This window comes from Narcine bancroftii, chromosome 3, assembly GCF_036971445.1.
Source record: "Narcine bancroftii isolate sNarBan1 chromosome 3, sNarBan1.hap1, whole genome shotgun sequence".
Lineage (NCBI taxonomy): Eukaryota > Metazoa > Chordata > Chondrichthyes > Torpediniformes > Narcinidae > Narcine > Narcine bancroftii.
The window spans coordinates 259,275,896-259,297,775 of record NC_091471.1 but is presented as its reverse complement, the minus strand read 5'-3'; the positions used below and the strand labels follow the sequence as shown (position 1 = coordinate 259,297,775).

The 21,880-nt window shown below is 45.4% G+C and overlaps 1 protein-coding gene across 8 annotated transcripts in view; it reads right to left on the bottom strand.

The window, feature by feature from the left end:
* LOC138758589 (interleukin-12 receptor subunit beta-1-like) overlaps positions 1-21,880 on the bottom strand; it is an 88,435-nt gene that overhangs the window by 30,953 nt on the left and 35,602 nt on the right. For 7 of the 8 annotated variants that reach the window (XM_069927763.1, XM_069927762.1, XM_069927765.1 and 4 more), the window contains 12 exons: positions 21,156-21,325; positions 17,820-17,959; positions 15,968-16,001; positions 15,305-15,412; positions 14,881-14,969; positions 12,925-13,135; positions 9,082-9,267; positions 6,769-6,909; positions 4,729-4,878; positions 3,591-3,731; positions 2,122-2,218; positions 1,413-1,497 (listed from right to left, as the gene is read on the bottom strand). In XM_069927763.1, coding sequence (XP_069783864.1) covers positions 1,413-1,497; positions 2,122-2,218; positions 3,591-3,731; positions 4,729-4,878; positions 6,769-6,909; positions 9,082-9,267; positions 12,925-13,135; positions 14,881-14,969; positions 15,305-15,412; positions 15,968-16,001; positions 17,820-17,959; positions 21,156-21,325 — 1,552 coding nt within the window. The remainder of the gene's footprint in view (positions 1-1,412; positions 1,498-2,121; positions 2,219-3,590; positions 3,732-4,728; positions 4,879-6,768; positions 6,910-9,081; positions 9,268-12,924; positions 13,136-14,880; positions 14,970-15,304; positions 15,413-15,967; positions 16,002-17,819; positions 17,960-21,155; positions 21,326-21,880) is intronic. The other variant, XM_069927761.1, reaches the window with a different exon arrangement.

Below are 21,880 nucleotides of genomic sequence, written 5' to 3'. Positions count from 1 at the left end.
AGCAGCACTTTTAAATACAAAGCCAAAGCCTGAGGCTCCATCTCAGGGGTAAAACACGAAAGTCTGCAGACACCATTATTGAAGTAAAAACACAACGTTGGAGAAACTCTGCAAGACACATAGCAAAGGTAAAGATGTATAACCAACGTTTCGAGCCTGAGCCCTTCATCAAGGTGTGCCCTCCCTCCCTTATCCACCTATTACCTCCTACCTTTGGGACCATGATTCTCTCCCTGCCCTTTCCCCCCACCATTCTGTTCAGATTCCTGCCAACATATTTGTATACCACGATGAAGGACTCAAGCCCAAAAATGTTGGCTATATATCTTTATCTCTGCTGCACTGGTATGCTGTTTGACCAGCTGAGTTTCACCAGCATTGTGTTTTTGTTCCATCTCAGGGGACCACCTCTCCAGTGGCTGAGCCCGTGGACAAGGGAGCCAGGGAGAAGGAGGCTGCAGAGGTTGAGGCATTGATCTCTCTCTGGCAATGACAACGCATCTTGGGGAAAGAAGAGGAGGGGTTCAGATCCTTGGAGGAAGGGCCTGAGGAGTGGGGAGATTTTCGGGTGGGGATCAAACCCCTAGCCTGCATTTCACAGGCCTTCCTCATCGTCACTGTGGCCTTGAGTGCTGGCTGGAGGTTCTTGAACCCTTAGGATGGGTGAAGGAAGGAGTGGAATACCAAGTGGAGTGGGGATGGGTGGAGTGATGGAACCCACTCCCTCTCTCAGATGTCAGATCTCCCCTCTTAGATCAAGCACCGTGGGAGAGGAGAAGGGTCAAAGTTTATTTTCATCCGAAGGCCGAGATTTTGGGTGTGCCTCGACCAAGCAGGAAGCATTGTAAATGTTCCCGAGTCTCTGGGCTTGTAGACAGAGGTGGATGGGGGAGGATCACCTCTCTGCTTCAGGACCAAGCTCCAAGCAGTGGGATGGGATCACCCTTTGCTCTGAGTTGGGCCAGGGGACAGGATCCTGGCTGGTGCTCCCCATAGACCCGGATTCTGCAACGGATTGCAGGGAGAGCTCCTTCACCATTCAGTAGGGCAGAGGTAGGGAATGCTGCCGTGGACAAGGTGCCTGTTGCTTAAGGAGGGTGGATGTGTTGCCTGCTGGGGGCCCATCCATAGGAGGATGGGGACTCGCTGTGGACCACCAGGGAAAATAGTGTGGGGGCCACTGTTGAGGGCTTTGTGTGGCTACCATGGGGAAAGCCCAGTGTGTTCGCCTCTGGGGAGAGCAGTGTGCACCACTGGGGAGGGGAGAGCAGTGTGCACCACTGGGGAGGGGGTATTGGGGGTGCGTGGCACTGGGTTAGAGACAGGAGAGTGGGCACTGGGGAGGATAGTGTGTGCCACACATGGACCTTCATTCCCAATAACCATAAACAAGTGAACAAAATTGAACTTACACTGATGTGGTCTGAAAAGTGCATGGATTTCACAGCGAGACTGTTGACCGGGTCTGGGACTGTGGGGCAGACCATTCGTTTTGTTCTGAGAAAATAAACATAGAATCTCATCAGTATGAGGACTCCCAGGTGAGTCGATGTTCCAGCCGTGTTGGGTCAGCCTCAGCCGTGTTGGGGTCAGCGTCGACCATGTTGCGATCAGTGTTGGTAGATTTGGGCTCATTGTGGGCCACATTGGGGTCAATATTGGCTGTATTGGGGCCCTTGTTGGTAGTGGTGTTTCTTCAGGACTAGGTGGTGGGATTAGTAATTAGATTTGGTGTGTGATTGGAGCTTCTGGTGAGTATTGCAATCAGTGATTCTGGCCGATGTTTCAATTCTGAAACATCTGATGTCTGGTTGGCATTGGTGTTGGTGAGGGTATTAGTGTTGATCTTCTGGCCAGTGTTGGGTTTGGTGTTGGGACCCGTGTTCAGCACAGTGTTGATGTTCTTTGGTCAGTGTTGAAGTGAACATTTCTGGTTGATGTTTCTGGCCGGTGTCGGGAACAGTGCTTTTGGTTGGGCTCAAGGTCAATGTTTCTAGCTGACATTGGGGTTGAGGTGAGTGTTTTTGGCCAGCACCATAAAGGAGGTCCATGTTTCTAGCCAGCGTTGTGGAGGGTGTCTGTGTTTCTGCTTGGTCTGAGTTATGCTGTTGGCCAATGTACCTTTTGAAGCCGAGGTAACAGAGAGAAAACACGGTGAAGACAGCTAGCATGACGATAAAGGATGTTGCCACGATGATGGCCATGAGCTCACTGGGATCTACAATTCAACACAAGATCTAGTTAGTGGCTGTGGGAAGAGCTTTGCTCATGTGCATCTAAATTCCATTCAACAATTTAATTTCCTTCAGCTCTCATTCCCTAATCCATTAATGTTTAATTGCCATAACATCAATAGTTTCCCAGGGTGGTGGTGGAGGGGGGGTGGGGTGGGGAATGAGTGAGAATGGGGACATGAGTGGCCAAAATTTCCACTGTCCTCTGACAAATATCCTCAGTTGGCCAATGCTCCAGTGATAAAGCTCTTGCTCCTTCTTGTGGACCCCCTCCATCAGAGGAGAGGACATCATGTTCATGTAAACAATGTAGATACCTTGATCAAATCTTCACTCATTCTTCTGAACTTGGTCGAATCCATGCTCAAAGCCTGTGCAATCCCTACTCCTCCCCCCCACCCCCCATCCTCCCTCCCTCTCCTCCCCCCGACCTCTCCTCCCAGCTACTTTTCTGGAGAATAGAGGGTGATTTTCCCTGGTGAAGCTGACATTTACTCCTCCCTGAGCTCAGGGTCATTCTGGACATCAGTCCCCCCATTTTGTGGTTGCTCACCCTCAGGGTTACAGAAACACAAAGGCCGGGGGGGGGGGTATATGTCCAGGGTAGGTTGACAAAAAGAACAATCTGGATCCAGGATTTTATGAAGGAATGGTATCGTACATAAGTAATTCCTCAAATATGATTGGATGCAGAAGGTAAGAACCCAGGGGTTATGGGGCCACCTAGGTGGCCAGAGGCAGAGAGGTGATGAAGGAGATCATGATGTCAGCAGCTGCAGACAGATTGGGAGGACCATCCAGAGATGGACTATCTCACGATCCCACAGGATCCCAATTGTAACCTTGATCGAACCTGTTTCACAACAGGGGATGGAGAGACAGAACAGAGCAAAGAGGAAGATGGGTTTGGAGTTGGAAGGCTACTTCACAAACAAAGACATTGAAGGTAGAAGACAGACTAGAGTTGGGGTGAGCATCAGAAAAGACATCAGAATTCATGAATGAAGGAGAGGACGAAGCTGACAGATTTGATGGCCAAGGCTCCATACAATAGCAAGATAAGGGACGGGAGGGTGGATGGTCAATGGGAATAGAAAGAGGAAACAGGAGGTGGTTTTTGATATTGAGTTTAGAGAGGGGATGAGGAAGGAAACTAAAGGAATATGTGACAGTAGATTGGGGTAGATTTTGGAGAAGGTTGGCTCAGAGTGAGTTTGTCTTTAAACAGACCCAGAGGGTGGCAAAGAGCACATGATGCCATCTGAGGGACCTTCAAAGTGTGCATGGTTCTGCAAAGAATTTCTTGTAGATTTTGGGCAATCAATCAAACTTAATCTCAGCTTCCAGTCACATTACCGTATTCCTTTGTTTGGAAGGTTCGGACAATCTTGGCTCCTTGTCCAACAGTGGTGACACCACAGATCTGCACAGTGTACAAGGTGGAGGCATTTAGATTCGTCAGGGTGAAATTCAGGACTGAAGAGTTAACAGAAACAGCTGGTAACAAGACAGAGGTGTTCAGTGAGAGGAGGCATGAATACTGATAGAATTCTCTTGCACAATCATTGATATTTTCCTTCAAATAAACTAACACCATCTCTTGGAAAATCCTTGCACAAACGCCAACACCATCCCCCGTGCAAACACTGACACTATCCTTCCAAGACAACACATTCCCCTTCATGTTCCTTGCACAAATACTGTCTCAATCCTCCATATAACCACTTATACAATCCCACAAACAACACAATACCATTCCCACACAAGCTTTGGCACAGTCTGTGGATACAATGGGCAGCACTGTGGCACTGCTTGCAAAACTGTCCACTCACAGCACCAGTGACCCAGGTTCATTCCTGACCTCAGGTGTAGTACCTGTGGACGAAGCATGCTCCCCCTGTAACTGTGTGGGCATTCCTCACATCCCAAAGATGTTTCAGCTGGGAGATGAATTGGCTACTCTCAGTGACCCTTGTGTGGGTGGAGAATTGGTTGGTGGCGGAGGTGAAGTTAATGGGAAGGTTAGAGAGATTAGATCACGGAGATAAATGAGGAATTAGTGAAGACTCAATTGGCTCAATGTCATAGAGTCATAAAATCTTTCACACCACCACCTCACAGGAGTCAAATCAAAACTCTTTCCTGTCAAGCTCTGCAGGAGCAGGACTGTGTACTTTTGACTGCATTGCATTCTTAAATAAATTTTGCATTTATTTACAGCACAGTAGAAGCTGATTCTGGCCAGTTAAACCCATGCTGCCCAATTTCAACCAAATTAACCTCCAACCCTGTAGGTTTTACAGGATGGGAGGAAACTGGACCACCCAAGGAAAACCCACACAACAGGGAAAACGTACAAACTCCTTACAAACAGCACGGGATTTGAACCCCCGTTGCTGGTGCCGTAATAGCATTGTGCTTCTGTGGGATTTCTCAATGAGGCCCACGGTAGTGAACTGGATATCACGCAGCCAGTGCTTCTGCTCTTGCTTACTGTGTGTATGATTCTGAATGTCTGTGTAGATTATGCGGTACTTCTCCAAGATGCCTTGGCACTCGCCCAGTGCGATCTTCTTCCACTGGAGGGACACTGAGCTTTTCATGATGTTAGTCACGTTGACCACACTGGGGCCATGGGTTGGAGCTGAAAATATAAAGTGCCCAAAAGTCACTGAATGGAGTATCAGGTCAACCTGCCCATTATGTTAGCCCTTTGAAAGATACCCAATTAGAACCAAAATCTAGAATGGAATAAAACGAACTCTGGCCAGTAGATTTGACAGAGAGATATTTCTGTTTAGACAGAGTGAAATATTTGGAATCAGGAACCCATCTCAGCTTGAACATTGGCCTGGAATTCCATCAGAGGCTGAACTGACCTCCCATTTCCAGTGCACCATGACTGCAGTGTGTTTCTTCTACAAAATGCACTGCAGTTACTCACCTGGGGTACCTTCGTAGTCACCTCCAAAGCCACAGCCCTATCCCCTCGTAGCACAAAGGCAGCAGGCATGTGGCAGGATCACTGTCCACAGTTTCCCACTAAATCACACGCCACGCTGACTTGGAAATATTTTGCTGGTCCTTCAATGTCGCTGGATCAAGTCCTCTAACTCCCTGCCTATCAGGACTATAGAAGTATCTTCACCAGTAGGACCACAGCCATCATGGAAGTGGTTCATCACTACTTTCTCAAGACCAGTGAAGGATGGGCAATAAATGCTGGTCCTGCCATTTAAGTAGCCAGTGACATTGAAGACTTCCCTTTGACGTAAACCAGAAAGCACTTTTAATATTTAAAACAACATGCAGATTACAAAATTAAAATAGGGACAGCCACACATGATACAATATGAAATGTATACATGAATTAGTCTATTTTAACTATTTTTGAAATAACCTTGGAAGAAAAATTACAGGGTGCATTCTAAAATTAGTTTTTTTTAAGGGATCATTTGTAGCAAGTGCTACAAAGGGTAGTGGACCCAGCCCAGAAAACCACAACCAAAACCCTCCACACCGTTGAGAACATCTACAGGGATCACTGCCATCAGAGAGCAGCAGCAATCATCAAGGATCCACCCCACCCAGCACACACTGTGTTCTCACTGATGCCATCAGGAGAGAGGTACAGGTGCCAAAAGACTCACACCACCAGGTTCAGAAACCGCTGCTCCCCCTCCACCATCAATTAATTCCTAAAACTAATTTTTTTTTAAAGGGACAAATTAGTTTGCAAGTCCTCCAAAAAGTAGTGGAAATCTGAAATAATTGAAGCTCAGTGAGTCATTGAAATTCTCCTTGCACTTAGATAACCAACAATATTTCACTGTCAGCACTGGGAATTCTGTCAATTTACATGGTTTCCCTTGACTCTGCTTTTGAAAAATACAGATCAGGAAGGCACATTGACAAAACTCATTAAACTATGTTTCCACTTAAATTACAAAACTTGCTTCACAGAGTAATGACGCTCCATTGTTACTCCAATGTCCAAGCCTTTATGTACAAGAAATGGAAGTGTAGGACAACCAGTAGATTGTTCATTAACCAGGGAAAGGTTCCAATAAAGGTGACAATTAATGGTGGCTACTGTCTGAAACTTAAACCTTAGAGAAGCCAGATGAGATTCAATCTCCCAATGTCATGTTCAATATCCTCCTTCATCCTTCACATGACCAATAGGTTTGGATGCAGCCAAAGGATCCAGCTTAGGTTTGGATCCGATTTACAAATTTCCCTTCTCCAGATTAAAGGTATGCCCTTATTTCTGGTCTGAAGATCAGAATCGATAGGTTGAGAATTTCTCTTCCTTCGTTAGTTGGGGCATATTTAATGGGAATATCTGATTTCATGAATAAAAAATGAAGCCAATATGGTTAAATTCCAGGCTCACAAAACAGCCCATAATATGTCTGGTCTTCTCAATGTGGAGACCCAGGAAGCTCAGAGACAAAGGGGAGTGCCACGTTCACTAATGACACTCTGGTACCATGGCTGTGGATGAGACAAGCTTTATTACATTGTTACTTACGCTCTTCCTGAGTGCAAGCACTGGCGAAGTCAATAACGTAGTTAAACTTCTTGTGGCACTTATTCCTCTCTTTTGAATCATTAGCGTAAATGGTGAGGCGGTATCGCCTAAGAGGCTCCAGTCCCACAAACTCCATCACTGCTAGTAAACATACATGTGTTAGACAACCTTGACTCAGCTATCCCCAATTTCATGGACTTTTTCCAAAGTAGGGGGAGGTACATTTACAAAAGAACTGAAGCAAGGTGTACATAATTATGATGGGTATAGATAGAGCAAATGCAAGTAGGTTTTTCCCGCTAAGGTTAGGTGAGAGACAAACCAGAGGACATAGGTTAAGTGTGAAAGGGGAACAAGTTGAAAGGGAACATTAGGGGGAACTTCTTCACGCAGTGAATGGTGGGAGGGTGGAACAATCTGCCAGCTGAATTGGTTAATGCAGACTCAATGTTCACATTTAAGAAGAATTTGGACAGGTACATGGACGGGAGGGGTATAGAGTCATATGGAGTGGGAGTAGGTTGGCTTAGCGGTTAGCACAACGCCTTTACAGTGCCAGCAATCGGGGCTGTGTCTGCGTGGGTTTTCCCCGGAGGCTCTGGTTTCCTTCCACTGTTTAAAAAAGTTCTGGGAGTGTAGGTCATTCGGGCGTAATTGGTACCGGGGGTGTAGGTCAATTGGGCATAATTGAGTGGCATGCTCAATTAAAAACTTAAATTTAGGTTAGTAGGACTAAGTGGAATAATAGTTCGGAACAGACTAGAAGGGCTGAATGGCCTGTTTCTGTGCTGAAATGTTCTATGGTTCTAGGTGCAGTTAGGCACTGTTATGAGAAGAGGAAGAAGTGATCTTGGCCAAGGCAAGGCAGTGTAGCACGAGGCCAAATAAAATGGTAATGTTGCAAACAGTTCACTTCAGTATCGGGGAGTTGTGGAGGGAAGGATGGAGTCAGTGGTGAGAAATCAGGAGTTTGTGATAGAGCTAAAAAATAATGCCCTCAGGGTATCAGTGTTTAGTTGAGATAGTGTTTTTAGTGCATGTATTTTTTTTTTGGATAAAGTTCCAATAGTTATGGATGTGAGATAAATGATCTGAGAGTGGAGACGTTGATCGGGGTGGAGAAGAAAGGTTACTCAGGCCAGAGTGCATGTGGAATCTGACACATGTTCTGTTGATCTTGCCAAGGGACCAGAGAAGCAGCAGTGGGCCAGGGTGAGCCTGCAAGAGTGACAACTGCAGGTGGCTCCTGCTTCAGATCGGATTGATAAGGAGGGACCAAGAGTCTGTGGTTTTACTGGCTTGGTGCTGTGTCCCTGGAAGAGGAGAGGGTGGTCAGCACATCAGAGGTTACAAGGAGTCACACAGAATGTTGTGTCTTTGATTTGACTGAGTGATTCAAACATGAAGAGACTGGAGAAGGGAAGGAGGTAAAACACAGAATTCTGTTGTCCCCGTGGTCACGTGTAAAAAACACAAATGCTGGAGAAACTCAGCAGGTCAAACAGTGCCTTTATGTAGCAAAGGTGAAGATACATCACCAACGTTTCAGGCTTGAGCCCTTCATCGAGGTGTATGGGGGCAGGGGGGCGGGTGGTTTGGAGATTATAGGTGGAGAGGTGAGATGGGGGGGTGGAGATGATAGGTGGAGAGGTGGAGGGGAGGAGTCTAGGGGAGAGAGAAAGGAAGTAAGAACTGGAATAACTAGTTAAGGGGGGGAGGGGAAAGGGCAAGCTGATTAGTGGAATGCAGGGAACTCAATGTTCGTGCCCTGGGGCTGGAGGGGGCCCAGACAGAAAATGAGGTGTTGTTGTTCCTCCAATCTGCAGGTGGTCAGGGTGGGAAGTGTGAAAGGCCATGGACAGACATGTGAGCTTGAGAGCATGACTCAGAATTGAAATGGTTCGCTATGGGGACGTCACTTTTGTTGTGGACGGAGCGGAGGTGCTGGGAGAAGCGATCTCCTGGAGTAGGAATTTGTATGAATAAAGGTATTAGAACAGAGAGAAGAGTAAAGCAAATTAAACGAGTAAACTCAGTAAACAAGATTGAAGAGGAGCAAAAAAGAACAAACTGCCAGAGGAACTTAGTGGCTCGAGCATTTTAAGGTCTGGATGTATCATCAAACCCCAAAAGGTTCAGACCCAAAATGTTGACCATTCTTTTTTTCTCCCACTGATGCTGCTTGACACTGACTTCCTCCAGAAGGTTGTTTATTTGTTCCAGATTCCAACACCGGCAGTCTCTCGCACATCTTCAACAACTGGAAAGGGATGGATATTACCAGGTCTCTCTGGTTAACTGACCAGTCACTACCTGTCGATCGATGGTGACCTTTCTTCTGTTTGAATCCCAGGTGCTTTATGGATTGGCATCTGTGGTGCTGAACGGTTCTTGTTGACACCTGCTCTAGAAAGGCGCAGTAGAAATTGAAACTGCGAGGAATCCACGAGACTCTCAGAGTGCGATTATCAACCGCCGTCAGGTTTAAGTCCGGTGTTTCTGTGAGGAAGAGCAAACTACAGGATCAATAAAACCAGTGGAGCTCATTGTTTCTCTGATGGAAAAAAAATGGTTCTGATCTCTCCATTTTACCTGCATCTCCAACAACGCAAGAGCAGGAATCCTTCCAATATTTACAGCAGTGGCTTTCAAACTTTTTCTTTCCACTCACATACCACCTTAAGTATTCCTATACCATCGGTGCTCTGTGATTAGTAAGGGATTGCTTAAGTGGTATGTGAGTGGGAAGGGAAGGTGGAGAATCCCTGCTCTAGACTGAATTATTACTGAAATATTTTGCTTGAGAAAAATTGTAATTGGCCCATTCCCTTTGGAGTTATGAAACTGTGCACATAACGAGTCAATTAGGTATGATTAAAACAGAGGTTTTCAAATTTTTTCTTCCATAGAGCACCTATGGCATAGGGATTACTTAAGGTGGTTTGTGAGTGGAAAGAAAAAGTTTGAAAACCACTGATTTACACTGTTCATTTTGACTGCAATCGACCCAGTTGCTGCTAAAGTCAGCAATTATCACCTACCATTAACTGGCCTTGAGAAGCTGATGGTGATGCACCTTCTTTAACCACTGCTGACCCTTTGGACTCAGTGCTACTGAGGAGGGAGTTGCAGGATTTAAACCCAGAAACGATGGAGGACTTGCAACATATTTCCAAGTCAGGATAGTAGATGACTTGGAGGTAACCTGCTGGTAGTGGTGTTCCCATGCACCTGCTTCCTTGCCTTTCCTGAGGGCAGGGTCCACTTGGGAGTAACTGCTGAACATTTTGTGGATGGTACGTGCTGCAGTCACTGGCGGTGGAGGGAATTAAACCTTAGGATGGTTGACAGGCTGCTAATTAAGGAGGCTGCTTTGCCCTGGATGGTGTCAAGCCTTGTACAGTCCCCTCATCCAGGTAGGTAGAAGGAAAATGTTGCATCACATTCCAGACACATGCCTTTTGGAAAGGCCTTGGAATGTCAAGAAGTGAATCACTAGCTCCGGGATGCAAGAACAGAAGAAATATGAGCAGGAGTTGGCCATCCAGCCCATCAAGCCTGCTCCTCCATTCAATGAGATGGCTGATCTGATGATAGGCTCATCTCCATTGACCTGCCTTTCCCTCCCATATTCCTCAATTCCCCCATTTTGTAAAAATCTAACCAACCTTGTCTTAAATACATTTACTGAGGTCCCCTCCATTGCTTCAGTGGGCAGGGAAGTCTACAGATTCACCACCCTCTGGAAAAAGCAGTTCCTCTTCATCTCCAACCTCCATCTACTACCCTGGAATGTTGAGGCCACGTCCCCTAGTTCTGGTCTCACCCACCCATGAAAACAACTTTCCTACTGGTACCTCTATCTTATCTATGACTCGGAATTTTATTTGTTTCCAGCCACTGACTTACTTATGTAGCTGGTCCAGTTGAGTTTCTAGTCGAGGGTCACCCCCAGGATGTTGATGTTAAGGGACGAGTGTTGGTAATAGCATTGAATTTGGAGGAGAGGAGGTTTAGACTCTCTCCCTTTGGAAATGGCTGCCTGGTCCTCATATGACATGTGTTAATTGCTCTCAGTGATTAATAAGGCAAATTATATTTTAATATACAGAGCTTTTTTATTGTGCAGTACACAAAAGTGCTGGAGAAACCCAGCAGGTCACGCAGCATTGAGAGGAAGCAAAGGGTAACCAACGTTTCGGGCCGGAGCCCTTTATCAAGGTTTGGGCAAAAAGCAGACAGGCACCCAAATAAAAAACAGGAGGGGGGAGTAGAGGGGTGGAGGATGGAAGGGGCAAGGAGAAGAGCAGAGACCAACAGACATAGGTGATCATAGGTGGACGTGGGGGGGGGGGGGGGGCAGAAGCAAAAAAAGCTGATGTGATCAGGGGAGGGAGTAACTCTCTGAATGGAGAAGCATGGAGCATGGGGAGCAGGAGGAATGTGACAGAGGGATAAGGAAAGGGAAAGAGAGAGAGAGGGAGACAGGGAAGTGCCTAATGTAAACTGGAAGTCGATGTTTGTGTCACCTGGTTAGAGGGAGCCCAGACGGAATATTAGGTGTTGTTCATGAGGCGGGTAGCCTTAATTTGGCAGTGCCTGAGGCCATGGACAGACGTGTCGGTGAGGGAATAGTTTTTTTTTCTAAATGTTGTAGAAATAAATAGGCATAGGAGTGGACAGTGTGTCCCTTGAATTTGCTCCACTGTTCATGCTGGCTTGAGTTTAGCTGCTACTTTATGTTGCAACCTGTTCCTAGAACCTTAGTATCCCTTTTAGTCCAAAACGCAATCTATCTTCACCTCATATATATCCAATGAATCTGATCCTATCTCTCTGGGTTGGAAAATTTCAAAGATTCATGACCGAAAAGAAAGAATTCCTTCCCAGATGAGACACCCTCATCCCAGGAATCAATCTTGTGAAACTTTGCTGACCTTCCTTCGGAGCAAGTAAACAACTCCGTAAAAACAAAGACCTACATTATAAAGTACTCCAGCTGTGGTCTTAAAAATCCCCTGTACAACTGTATCAAGATTTCCCAGATACACTTTTGCCTTTGCCATTAAAAGCCATTCATCTTCCTAATTTCTTGCTTTACCTGAATGCTAACTTTTCGTATCTCAGCCACTAGGACCTCCAGGTCCCACTGCCTTTTAAGGGTTCCTAATCTTCCTACATACACTATTTACCAAGAAATTGTTCAATCAACCATCTGTAAAGAATAAAACACAAATGTCTGAAGACACCGTGATTGAAGTAAAGATGCAATGCTGGAGACACTTGATTGGTCAGACAGTGTCCTTCAGAAAGCAAAGATAAAGATACATAACCAACTGGATCCCTTCATCAAGGTATGAAAAAAAATGTAGGCAGGTGTCCAAACAAAATGGTGCGGGATGCAAGGGCAGGGGGTGGAGCACAGTCCTACAGGCAGGAGGTAATAGGTGGATAAGGGAGGGAGGGCACACCAGCAAATAGGGGGAGGGGGGATGGGTCTATGAATGGAGAGGGAAGGGGGTTGAGAGCTGAAGAAGAGAGAGGGATGGGGAAAGAGAGGAAGAAGTTGATGATAAATGTTTATGCCACCCGGTTGGAGAGTGCCCAGTCAGAATATTAGGTGTTGCTCCTCCAATTTATGGGTGGCCTTGGTTTGACGATACACAAGGCCATGGACAGACATGGAGCACAGAATTAAAATGGTTGGAAGACCCCTGTCATTGATGCGGATAGACATCTGTATGGTTTAAGTGAGAGATGAAAGTCTGGGATACCATCTCTGACGAGAGCTGTTGAATTGTCCCAAGGCCAACCCAGACATAGTCATCCACAAAAGTAAAATAATGTTCTCTTTGCTCTGTTCTAACTGCACTCTGCTCTGTGTTTTATTTGCTTTATTTATGTATAGGATGACTTGCTGCATAGCACACAAACCAAACCTTTTTACTGTACTTCAACACATGATAATAAACAATCAAGCTTGTGCCAGTGTGGCATTGATGTACCCTTTTATCCTAACCCCAGGCAGTTTGCTTCCACTGCTGCCTGGGGATGGGGCACTGTCATGGTGTGCATGAGTGTGAAATATGGCTTCCTCGCCAAATGACATGCCAAGAGAACGCCATGATCCTCAGACCAATTCCACTGCTTTCTTACCTGAATGCTGAGCAGCTGGGATGGTGATGGTCTCAGTGGGCGAAGTGCCTGCTCTGTTATAGGCCACGATGGAAACTTTGTACGAAGCCAGGGAGATCAAGGTTTTGTAACTTGTCGCATTCCGTACTTTGATACAGTAATTTGTGGCGTTGATCATTGGTCGGAATGTGAGTTTGTAACCCATGACTTTGACATCTGGTTCTGTCAGAGGCTGACGGAACAAATTCATTGTTATTGGGGCGAAGGATGAAACAGAACACTTTCAGACCAGAACTAGTGCCACAGGAAGGATGTGGCAGCAGTCGAGAGGGCTCAGAGGAGACTTACAAAGATGTTACTGGGATTGAAGAATTATGACGTGACGGATGGGATTGTTTGTTCTAGAACAAAGGAGACTGAGGAGGTATATCTTTAGCCGCTTTCAGGTGCTCGGACACAGATAATGCGCCAGAAGATGCGGCTGGGGCAGTGCAGCTGGGATGTTCAGGTGGCCGCGGAGAAGATGCCTTTCGTCACCTGAACATGCCAGCTGAAGGAGAGCCACGTCCGAGAAAATGCAGCTCCTGTGGACTGTGGCCGTAGTCCCACTGCTACTTTCAGGTGCAACGGGGGATTCTTGGAGCTGGAGATTATACCTACAGGAGGAGGGTTAGGTAAGTGCTCCTCTTAGCCGGGTTCTCCACTTTCAGGTGGCCACCCGACAGCCGCATTGGAGTACAATAGGCGGCTTTACAGTTAGGAATTGTGGCCACCTGAAAGTGCCTATTAAATTGTTTCAATTATGGGAGACCACAAGAGGTTTTGGAAGGATGATGGGAGGCCCAAGGAAGGTAGAGAAATTTTATTTGTTTTAAATTTAGACATACAGCACAGTAACAGGCCATTTTGCCCCATGAGCCCGTGCCACCCAATTACAGCTAATTGACCTATATCCCCGGTACGTTTTGAAGGGTGGGAGGAAACCAGAGCCCCCAGTAAAACCCATGCAGACAGAGAGAGAACATACAAACTCCTTACAGACAGCGCGGGATTCAAATCCCAGCCACCGGCGCTGTAACAGCATTGCGCTAACCGTACCGCCAAATACCTAGCATCAGGAACTAATGTTAATGAATTGCGATAAAATTATTGCAAGAAAGCGAAGGAAGGAAAAGTTTAGGGGAGACATCAGGATTTTTTTTGAAAACAGAAGATATGTTGGGGCCTGGCATGCCTTGCCAGGGGTGGTGGTGGAGGCTGAAACATTAGGGCTATTAAACAGGCATATGGATGGAAGAAAAATAGAGGTAGGAAGGTTTCTTATTTAAATTTCGGTAGGAATATATAGGTCGACACAACATCAAGAACCGAAGCGCCTGTACTGCGCAGTAGTATTCCATGTTCTTTGTTCTCAGTAACAGGACCTGGAGTTCAGCATCTGACAGGATGAGAGAGGCAGAAACTAGAGTCACAGGAGATTCAAGGGCAAGCTCTTGATGGGTTTTTAACCGGCAGAGCTGAAGAGCAGGAACTAGGAAGTGGGATTCTTTTAAAATTCATTTCTGACCAGTATGGACTTGATGGACAAAATATCCACCTTCTGTGCTGGAAGTTTAACTGATTATATGATATACACAGTGGACCTGAAGTCAGCCTCTGGCCTAGGCAAGCAAGAGGCTGGCACAGTCACATCACCAAGTCCCGAAGGAAGGAATTAGATGGCTGAACGGAATCATGCAACACTTCAGTTTGCACATTAGGAGCTGGTATCAAGGAAGTTAGGGGCAAGCTGCCCAGAGGGGGGTGGTATCACCAAGGTCTGTATGGATAGCATGCGGTGGCATGGCTAACGTAGCGGTAGAGAGGGAGGAAGAGAAAGTGAGTGGGAGAGAGGCAGAGAGAAGGTGTGGGAGAGGGAAAGAGAAGAGGAGAGGGGGAGAGAGAGGGGGGAAGTGGACTCTCCAGTGACTCACTCACCTGCCACATTAGTTCCACCATTCGCTTGCCTGGGCAACACTGGTACTCATCAATAAACCTCCACTGTAGGTCCAACTTCTTGGTGATTGCTGGGGAAGACATGAAATGGCTTTGAAAATTTCTGCCCATTTAAAATAGCAAAGATAACCCCAGAACCAGAGGCCTTCTCACTGCCACTTCACAACACCCTGATAGACCAGAGGTTTCCATGGGAGGGATAAGGAGCTAATTTGTTTCTGACTCCTCCCAAGCCCCTGACTGATCCTTACTTACCAACTCACTAACCCATCTCTTGCTCGCCCATGCACTGACCCCCTCACTGACAACTCATTAACTCTTTACTTACCCTGCAGTAAGTTGCTTCACCAACTTCCCACTGCCCACTCCTCACCTCACCATGTCATAGGATTCATGGATTCTTCACCTGCTGGGATGAAAGTAATGGAACTCCATTCACTCCAGATATCCTGAAGGATCCTGCGAATCTGGATCTGATGTGCAGAGGATGAGTCCAGCTGGATCGTGCAGTTTTCTGAAAACAGGAACACCAAAGAAAATGGAAAAGTCACTACGAGAAACGCCACCTCGTCTAGTTTTCCTCTCATCAAAATCCATGCCTTGACCCCAGACCTTAACCCTGAAGCCTTGAACTAACCTGCTCCCTCATCTCCTTACCCACCCAAGAAATCCACCCTCCCTTTCAAGCCCCTGGCTTTAGATCCTGAATATCTTATTAAACCACTCCCTCCTGACCCCCACCTCGCTCATCAAATCTCCTCCCTCAAAGTCATTAAGTTTCACAGTGAGGCCCTACCCCTGATATCCTACCCTTCCCATCGAAGCATCTAGTTATCAACTCTACCCATTGAAACCCCTCAGTCTTGTCCATTAAACGTTTCAAAGTTTCTCCCTCAGTGCTTACCTCGACCATTGAAGCACCAAATTCCTTAATCCCTGAACCTTCAATCAAAACCCCTTCTTTTATGTGCCAAATGCCTCACTGAATCCCCTACCTCAAGGTTGGGCTACATTCCTTCTCCAGATTTCCTCTCTAAGTTATGACATTGTCCCTGTCCTGTGCTATTACCATGAGTCTTCCTTTCACTTGAGCTGCAGTTTATCTGTAAGGAAAGAACAGATTACACTTACTTTTAAAGTGGAATGAAATCACATTCACTTTTTTCAAACTCTATTTCCAATAAACAGATTGAATCATTAAAAATAAACCTTTTCGATTTGATTCCTGATCTATATTACCCAAGGAAGGATATACTGTACCTATCTAAAGTCACTGCAATGCAATTTCTTTCTTGGTTGTGTGACAGAGTATATAGAGGTGCTTGGGAGATAAATTGGGAAAGATTTGTTAGAGCAGGTCACACACAAACAATTTAAAACAGAATTTTTGCAGGAGTTTTGCAGAGTGCTGGGAGACTTCAATGATGGACTGCTATTGTGCAAAAGGTAACAAAGTAGCAACATACAGTGGCAGTTTGTCTGGAAACAGTTTGCTGTCTGGAAGAGCATGTGATATTTGCAGGCAGGGTCAGAACAGCTTTGCTCTCAGAGTGGGAGGGAGTGAGAGAGAGGAAAGACACAGACTTCAGTTCCAGAGGGACAAGCTGGTAAGCTTGGAAGACTGCCTGGTCAAAGGAGAAGACTGGCTGTCTGAAAGGAACTCTGTGGTGACCTGAAAGAAAGAGGATCATCTGGAGAACCCTGAAAGGGGGCAAGTTTCATCAGCAAGACACTGGAGTGGCTGTCCTGGAACAAGAAAACTCTCTCTGTGAACTCTCTCCTGAGTGGTAACCATTTACCTGCTAAGCACCAAAGCCTGGTGAACTTTATTAATGCTAACTTCTGTGCACAGTACAAGAATTGCCTGCAACTGTGAACCAAAGAACATTTCTAAACTTATATACACATTACACACGCTTGTGCTTAGAAGTAGGTTAAGTAAGTCAATAGAGATAAGTTAAAGTTTAATTCTGTTTTCATGTTCAAAATTTTGTTTAAGTAACTCTTTGTCATGGTGCATATGTGTTGCTGCTGGGTTTTGGGGTCCTCTGGACTTGTAACAGTTGAGAACTTGATCCTGTGATTAGATGGTAAATTGGTCTGTACTTGTGGTGCCTAGAAGAATGAGGAGGGTTTCTGGGAGGTTGTTTTCTCAGGCTACCACCAGGAGGCAGGTCTTGGTATAAATTGAAATAAGGGAACATTTCTTTATTTGGAGGATGGTGAATCTTCAGAGTAGAGGATTGGTTGCTGAATGTAATCAACACTGAAATCCGGTACAGGAAATTTCAGGATCGCATTAAGGTGTCCTTATATTGCAAATACAGTAAAACCTCTGATATCCAGAATTTGTGCAACTAGCAACCTCAAGCAACTGGAAAAAAAATAGCAGAAAAGAAATAGGTAAAACATGAATGCTTAAAATTAGAATGCCTCACTGTTCGTTCATCAATCACACAACCCGCAATCTCAAGCAACCGGAAAAATCACTTATCTGGCATCTACCAATTCCCCCATTGGTGCCAGATACCAAGGGTTTTACTGTACAGGGTTTCTAAAGACACTGCTCCAATGGCAGGGACAACACAGCATGCAGGAGCTGGGCTCTTTCTCCCCATGATCATGTTCCAATACTGCAGGTTGCGAATGGGAGTAGATGTGATAAGATGATGTAAATGCAAGAGTACCCGATAGGACACTTGCCCTGAGAGCTTTACCCCTATCTCTGCTTTGGGAGCAAGTTTTAATCAATTTCAGCCACATGATTCCCTCGGCCTTAGGAGTGTTGGTTATTTCTCAGCTGGCTTTATCTCAGGTTGCTGAACAAATTTCATCCCAAAATGGTACCAAGCTGATTTGCAAAGTGGGCATTTGAGATGGGTGTGAAGTATGTTCTACATGGGCCAGGGCTACACTCTTACCTTGTTCCACTTCTGAGAACTTTTTTTGCGATAGCGAATTTCATTAAAAGTCATATTTTCCGGTTTATTCCAGCGGAGTGTGAGAAAATTGGCTGAGCGTCTCAGCTTTATTTCTTTGTTTGATAGAGGTTCATATTTGACTGAAACAAGAGTGAGAGTTAAAACAGAACGTGGCCGTTGATTAAGGACACATTCTTTATGATGAGACTTTTTATTTCCAGATTCCTGTATTCATCATCTCAGAACCACAGAATGGTTACAATACAGGAGAAGGATATTCAGTTCTTTGTTTCCTTGCTGTATGTGTTGGAGGCTATGAAAAGGGAGGTGCCAGATGCTACTCATTCTCAGTCATACATGGATAAACTGTTACAATGGCTGATGGGCTGGAGTTATTAGGAGAGGGTGGATAGGTCGAGGCCTCTACCCTACAGTGATGGAGAACTGAGAGGTGACTTTATAGTGTTATATAATATCACGAGGGGCATAGATAAGGTGGATGGTTACAGTGTTTTGCTCAGGGTAGGAGAGTCTAAAAGTGGAGAACATAGATTTAAGGATAAGAGAGAAAAGATTTGGAGGGGACATAAGAGGCAATTTTTGTCCATACAGTGAATATTGAATATGTGGAACAAGCTGCCAGAGGAGTGGAAGAGGTAGGTACAATTCAAAGTTTAAAAGACATTTGGACAAGGGCATGGATAGGAATGCTTTAAAGGGATAAGAGCTAAATCCAGGCAAATAGGATTAGCTCCAACATGCAATTTGGTTAAGGGCCTGATTTTGTGATTTACAGTATATTTTGTTGACTCTGTGACTACTGGCTTTCTGAGCCACAGAGACAGTGTCTTTCCAGAAATTATTTTTTAAATTTAAATTTAGGCCCTTCGCACAAGCCCATGCCGCCCATTTACTCCCAATTAAACTACATACATGTACGTTTTTTTTTAAAAAAGGGTGGGAGGAAACCGGAGCACCCAGACATAGGGAAAACGCACAAACAGCTGGCAGCGCCGAATTCGAACCTGGGTCAATGCTGCTGTAACAGCGTCACGCTTACCGTGAACCCTGAGCCAGACAGATGTTGCCCCCTTCCCTATTTTATGCCCTCTGCTCCATCAGATCCTGGATAGTCTTATGGAGGATAAGGGAGCACAGGAGAAAGTGGCATTGGAGGAGGTGGCAATGTCCACAGACACTCACTGTCTCTGAAGGGACTCTCTTTTGCTTCTTTCTCTTCTTGGTAGATCGTATGCACAGATGGATGTAGGTCACAAGGTGTGTGTATGTGTGTGTGTGTGTGCGTGCGTGCGTGCATGCGCCTAAACAAGAGAGTTAAGAGTGCAAATTCAATATCGTCAGGGCACTTAACTCTCATCCATGTGCCAACCAAACTCCAATACATGATCCTACCATGCATGCGTCAACCAAAGACTTGCGCATGCACACAGGAATCAAGATGTCTGCGCCAGCCTAAGGACCCCGGGACATCGACTAACAAACTAAGTAGGCACATTTTGGCTCTTACGTGCCCTGTATCCCTGTTCGAGTTTGTCAAATACAACATTTGATTAAAAAGTTTGCTTTAAGACTTTGGTACTCCATGCAAGCGGGCAAAATTCCAACTTGTGTCCATTTCGAGATACTACCAATCTTTCTGTCCCAATTACAGTCATAACTCAGGGGGAGTACCTGTATATTTCATTTTGGTGGCACAATTAGTGAAGTGGTTAGCCCATTGATATTACAGTGCCAGCAAACCAAGGTTTGAATCCAGTGCCGTCTATTAAGTGTTTATACGTTCTCCCTGTGACTGCGTGAGTTTTCTCCATGTGCTCTGGTTTCCTCCCACCCTCCAAAAACTAATGGGGGTTGTAGGTCAATTGGTGTATTTATGCAGTATGGGCTCATGTGAGCCTGTTATCATTTTGTATCTCTAAAATTAAAATTAAGAATAAAATGAACATGGTAGAAGCCATTTCAGACCATTGAAACCCATGCTGTCCTATTACACCCCAATTAGCCTGTCAACTCCATACACTTTTGGAGGTAATCAGATCATCCAAGGATAACCCACACAGGTCATGGGGCACAGAATCAATGGAACCTTAGCTGTGTGGATAAAAAAATCGCTTGTAGGAAGAAAACAGAGCAGTAGTGGAAGGAAAGTATTCTGCCTGGAAGTCGGTGACCAGTGGATCTGTTCTGGGACCTCTGCTCTTTGTGATTTTTACAAATGACTTGGATGAAGAGTCTGTAAGTTTGTGGGTGACATGAAGGTTGGAGGAGTTATGATTGGAGCTGAAGGTGGTCGAAGGTTACAAGAATATATAATTAGGATACAGAATTGGGCAGAAAAGTGGTAGGTGGGTTTCAATTCGGATAAGTATGAGGTGATGCAATTTGGAAGGACAGACCATAAGGTTGAGTACAGGGTTGGTCAGTAACTTAAAAGTGTGGATGAACAGAGGGATTTTGGGCTCCAAATCCACACATCCCTCAAAGTCGCTGCACAGGTTGATAGGATAGTTAAGAAGGCCTATGGGATGCTGGGATTCATTAATAGGGGAATTGAATTCAGGAGTAGAAAGGTCATGTTACAACTCCACAAATGTTTAGTAAGACCAAACATAGAGCATTGTGTTCCGTTCTGGTCACCTCATTATAGGAAGGATGTGGAAGCTATGGAGAGGGTGCAGAGAAGATTTACCAGGATGTTGCCTGGATTGGGAAACGAGTCCTATGAGGCAAGATTAGCAGAGTTGGGGCTTTTCACTTTGGAATGTAAAAGGATGAGAGGAGACTTGATAGATGTCTACAAGATTATGAGAGGCATAGATAGGGTGGACAGCCAGCACCTGCTTCTTAGGGCTGGATCAGCAAACACCAGAGGACATGTGCACAAAGTGAAAGGAGGGAAGATTAGGGGAGACATCAGGGATAAGTTTTTTTTTACACATAGAGAGTTGTGGGTGCCTAGAATGGCCATGCCTGGGATAGTGGTGGAAGCTGAAACATTGGGAGCATTTAAGAGACTCTTAGATACATTGATAGAAGAAAAATTGAGGGTTTTGGGGTAGGGAGGGTTTAGTACTTTTTTTTTAAAAGGAAGGAATATATGGGTCAGCATAACATCAAGGGATGAAGGGCCTGCACTGTGTGGCATTATTCTATGTTCTATGGGGAGAACATGCAATCTCCTTACAGACTGCAGTGGTTTTGAACCCGGCCTTCCGGTGCTGTGCTAACTGTGGCTTTGTGTGTGTTTACAGGCTAACAAACTTAAACAAATTCTGTGTGTTAATGTACATGACAATAAAGGAACCTTGAACTCACTGGTAGTTTCTGGCACCACATAAAGCTTGGCAGATTTAACCTTTCTGTGGCCACCTATTGTCTCCACCCAGAAGGTCAGGTTTTTGTTCAGGTAGAGGTCGTCTCGAGGCACAATGTAGGATGTTTCATTCCCCACCACAAACGACCTGCATATCTTGCATGTGTCACAGCTGTGGAAAGAGAACAAAGAAAAGACAAGGTTATATATAAAAAAAAGGAAGAAATGAATCAATATGTGGTCTTAGCAACTCATCATCACCAACGGCTGCTAGTGTGCCAAAAGTTCCCCTGATAGGTCATTCATTCATCCAGTTGTTTTGGGGTTTTCTGCCAAATGTCACATGCAGATGGCCACCACATCTCTTTTGGACATGAATGGAGTGCCAGTTGTTTATTGTTTTGAGAAGACTGAATCACCCAGCTCAGGGGCTGGTGATGTGCAGGATGAGCTCACATGGAAATGCTCTGTTGGTGCTTTCAGCACAGAGGTCTGAGGGACCGTTCCTCCTGACAGCTACGTCAATTGTAGGGCTAAATGTGATAGGATCAAATACCCAACTTGGGGACATGCTTTTCCATTTATCAGCATATCAATCAGACAGAATATCCCTCTAGCAGAAAAACCGTAGAACAATACAGCACAAAAACAGGTTCTTCGGCTCTTCTAGCCTGTGTTGAACTATTATTCTCACTAGTCCCACTCTCCTGCATCCCGACCAAAGACA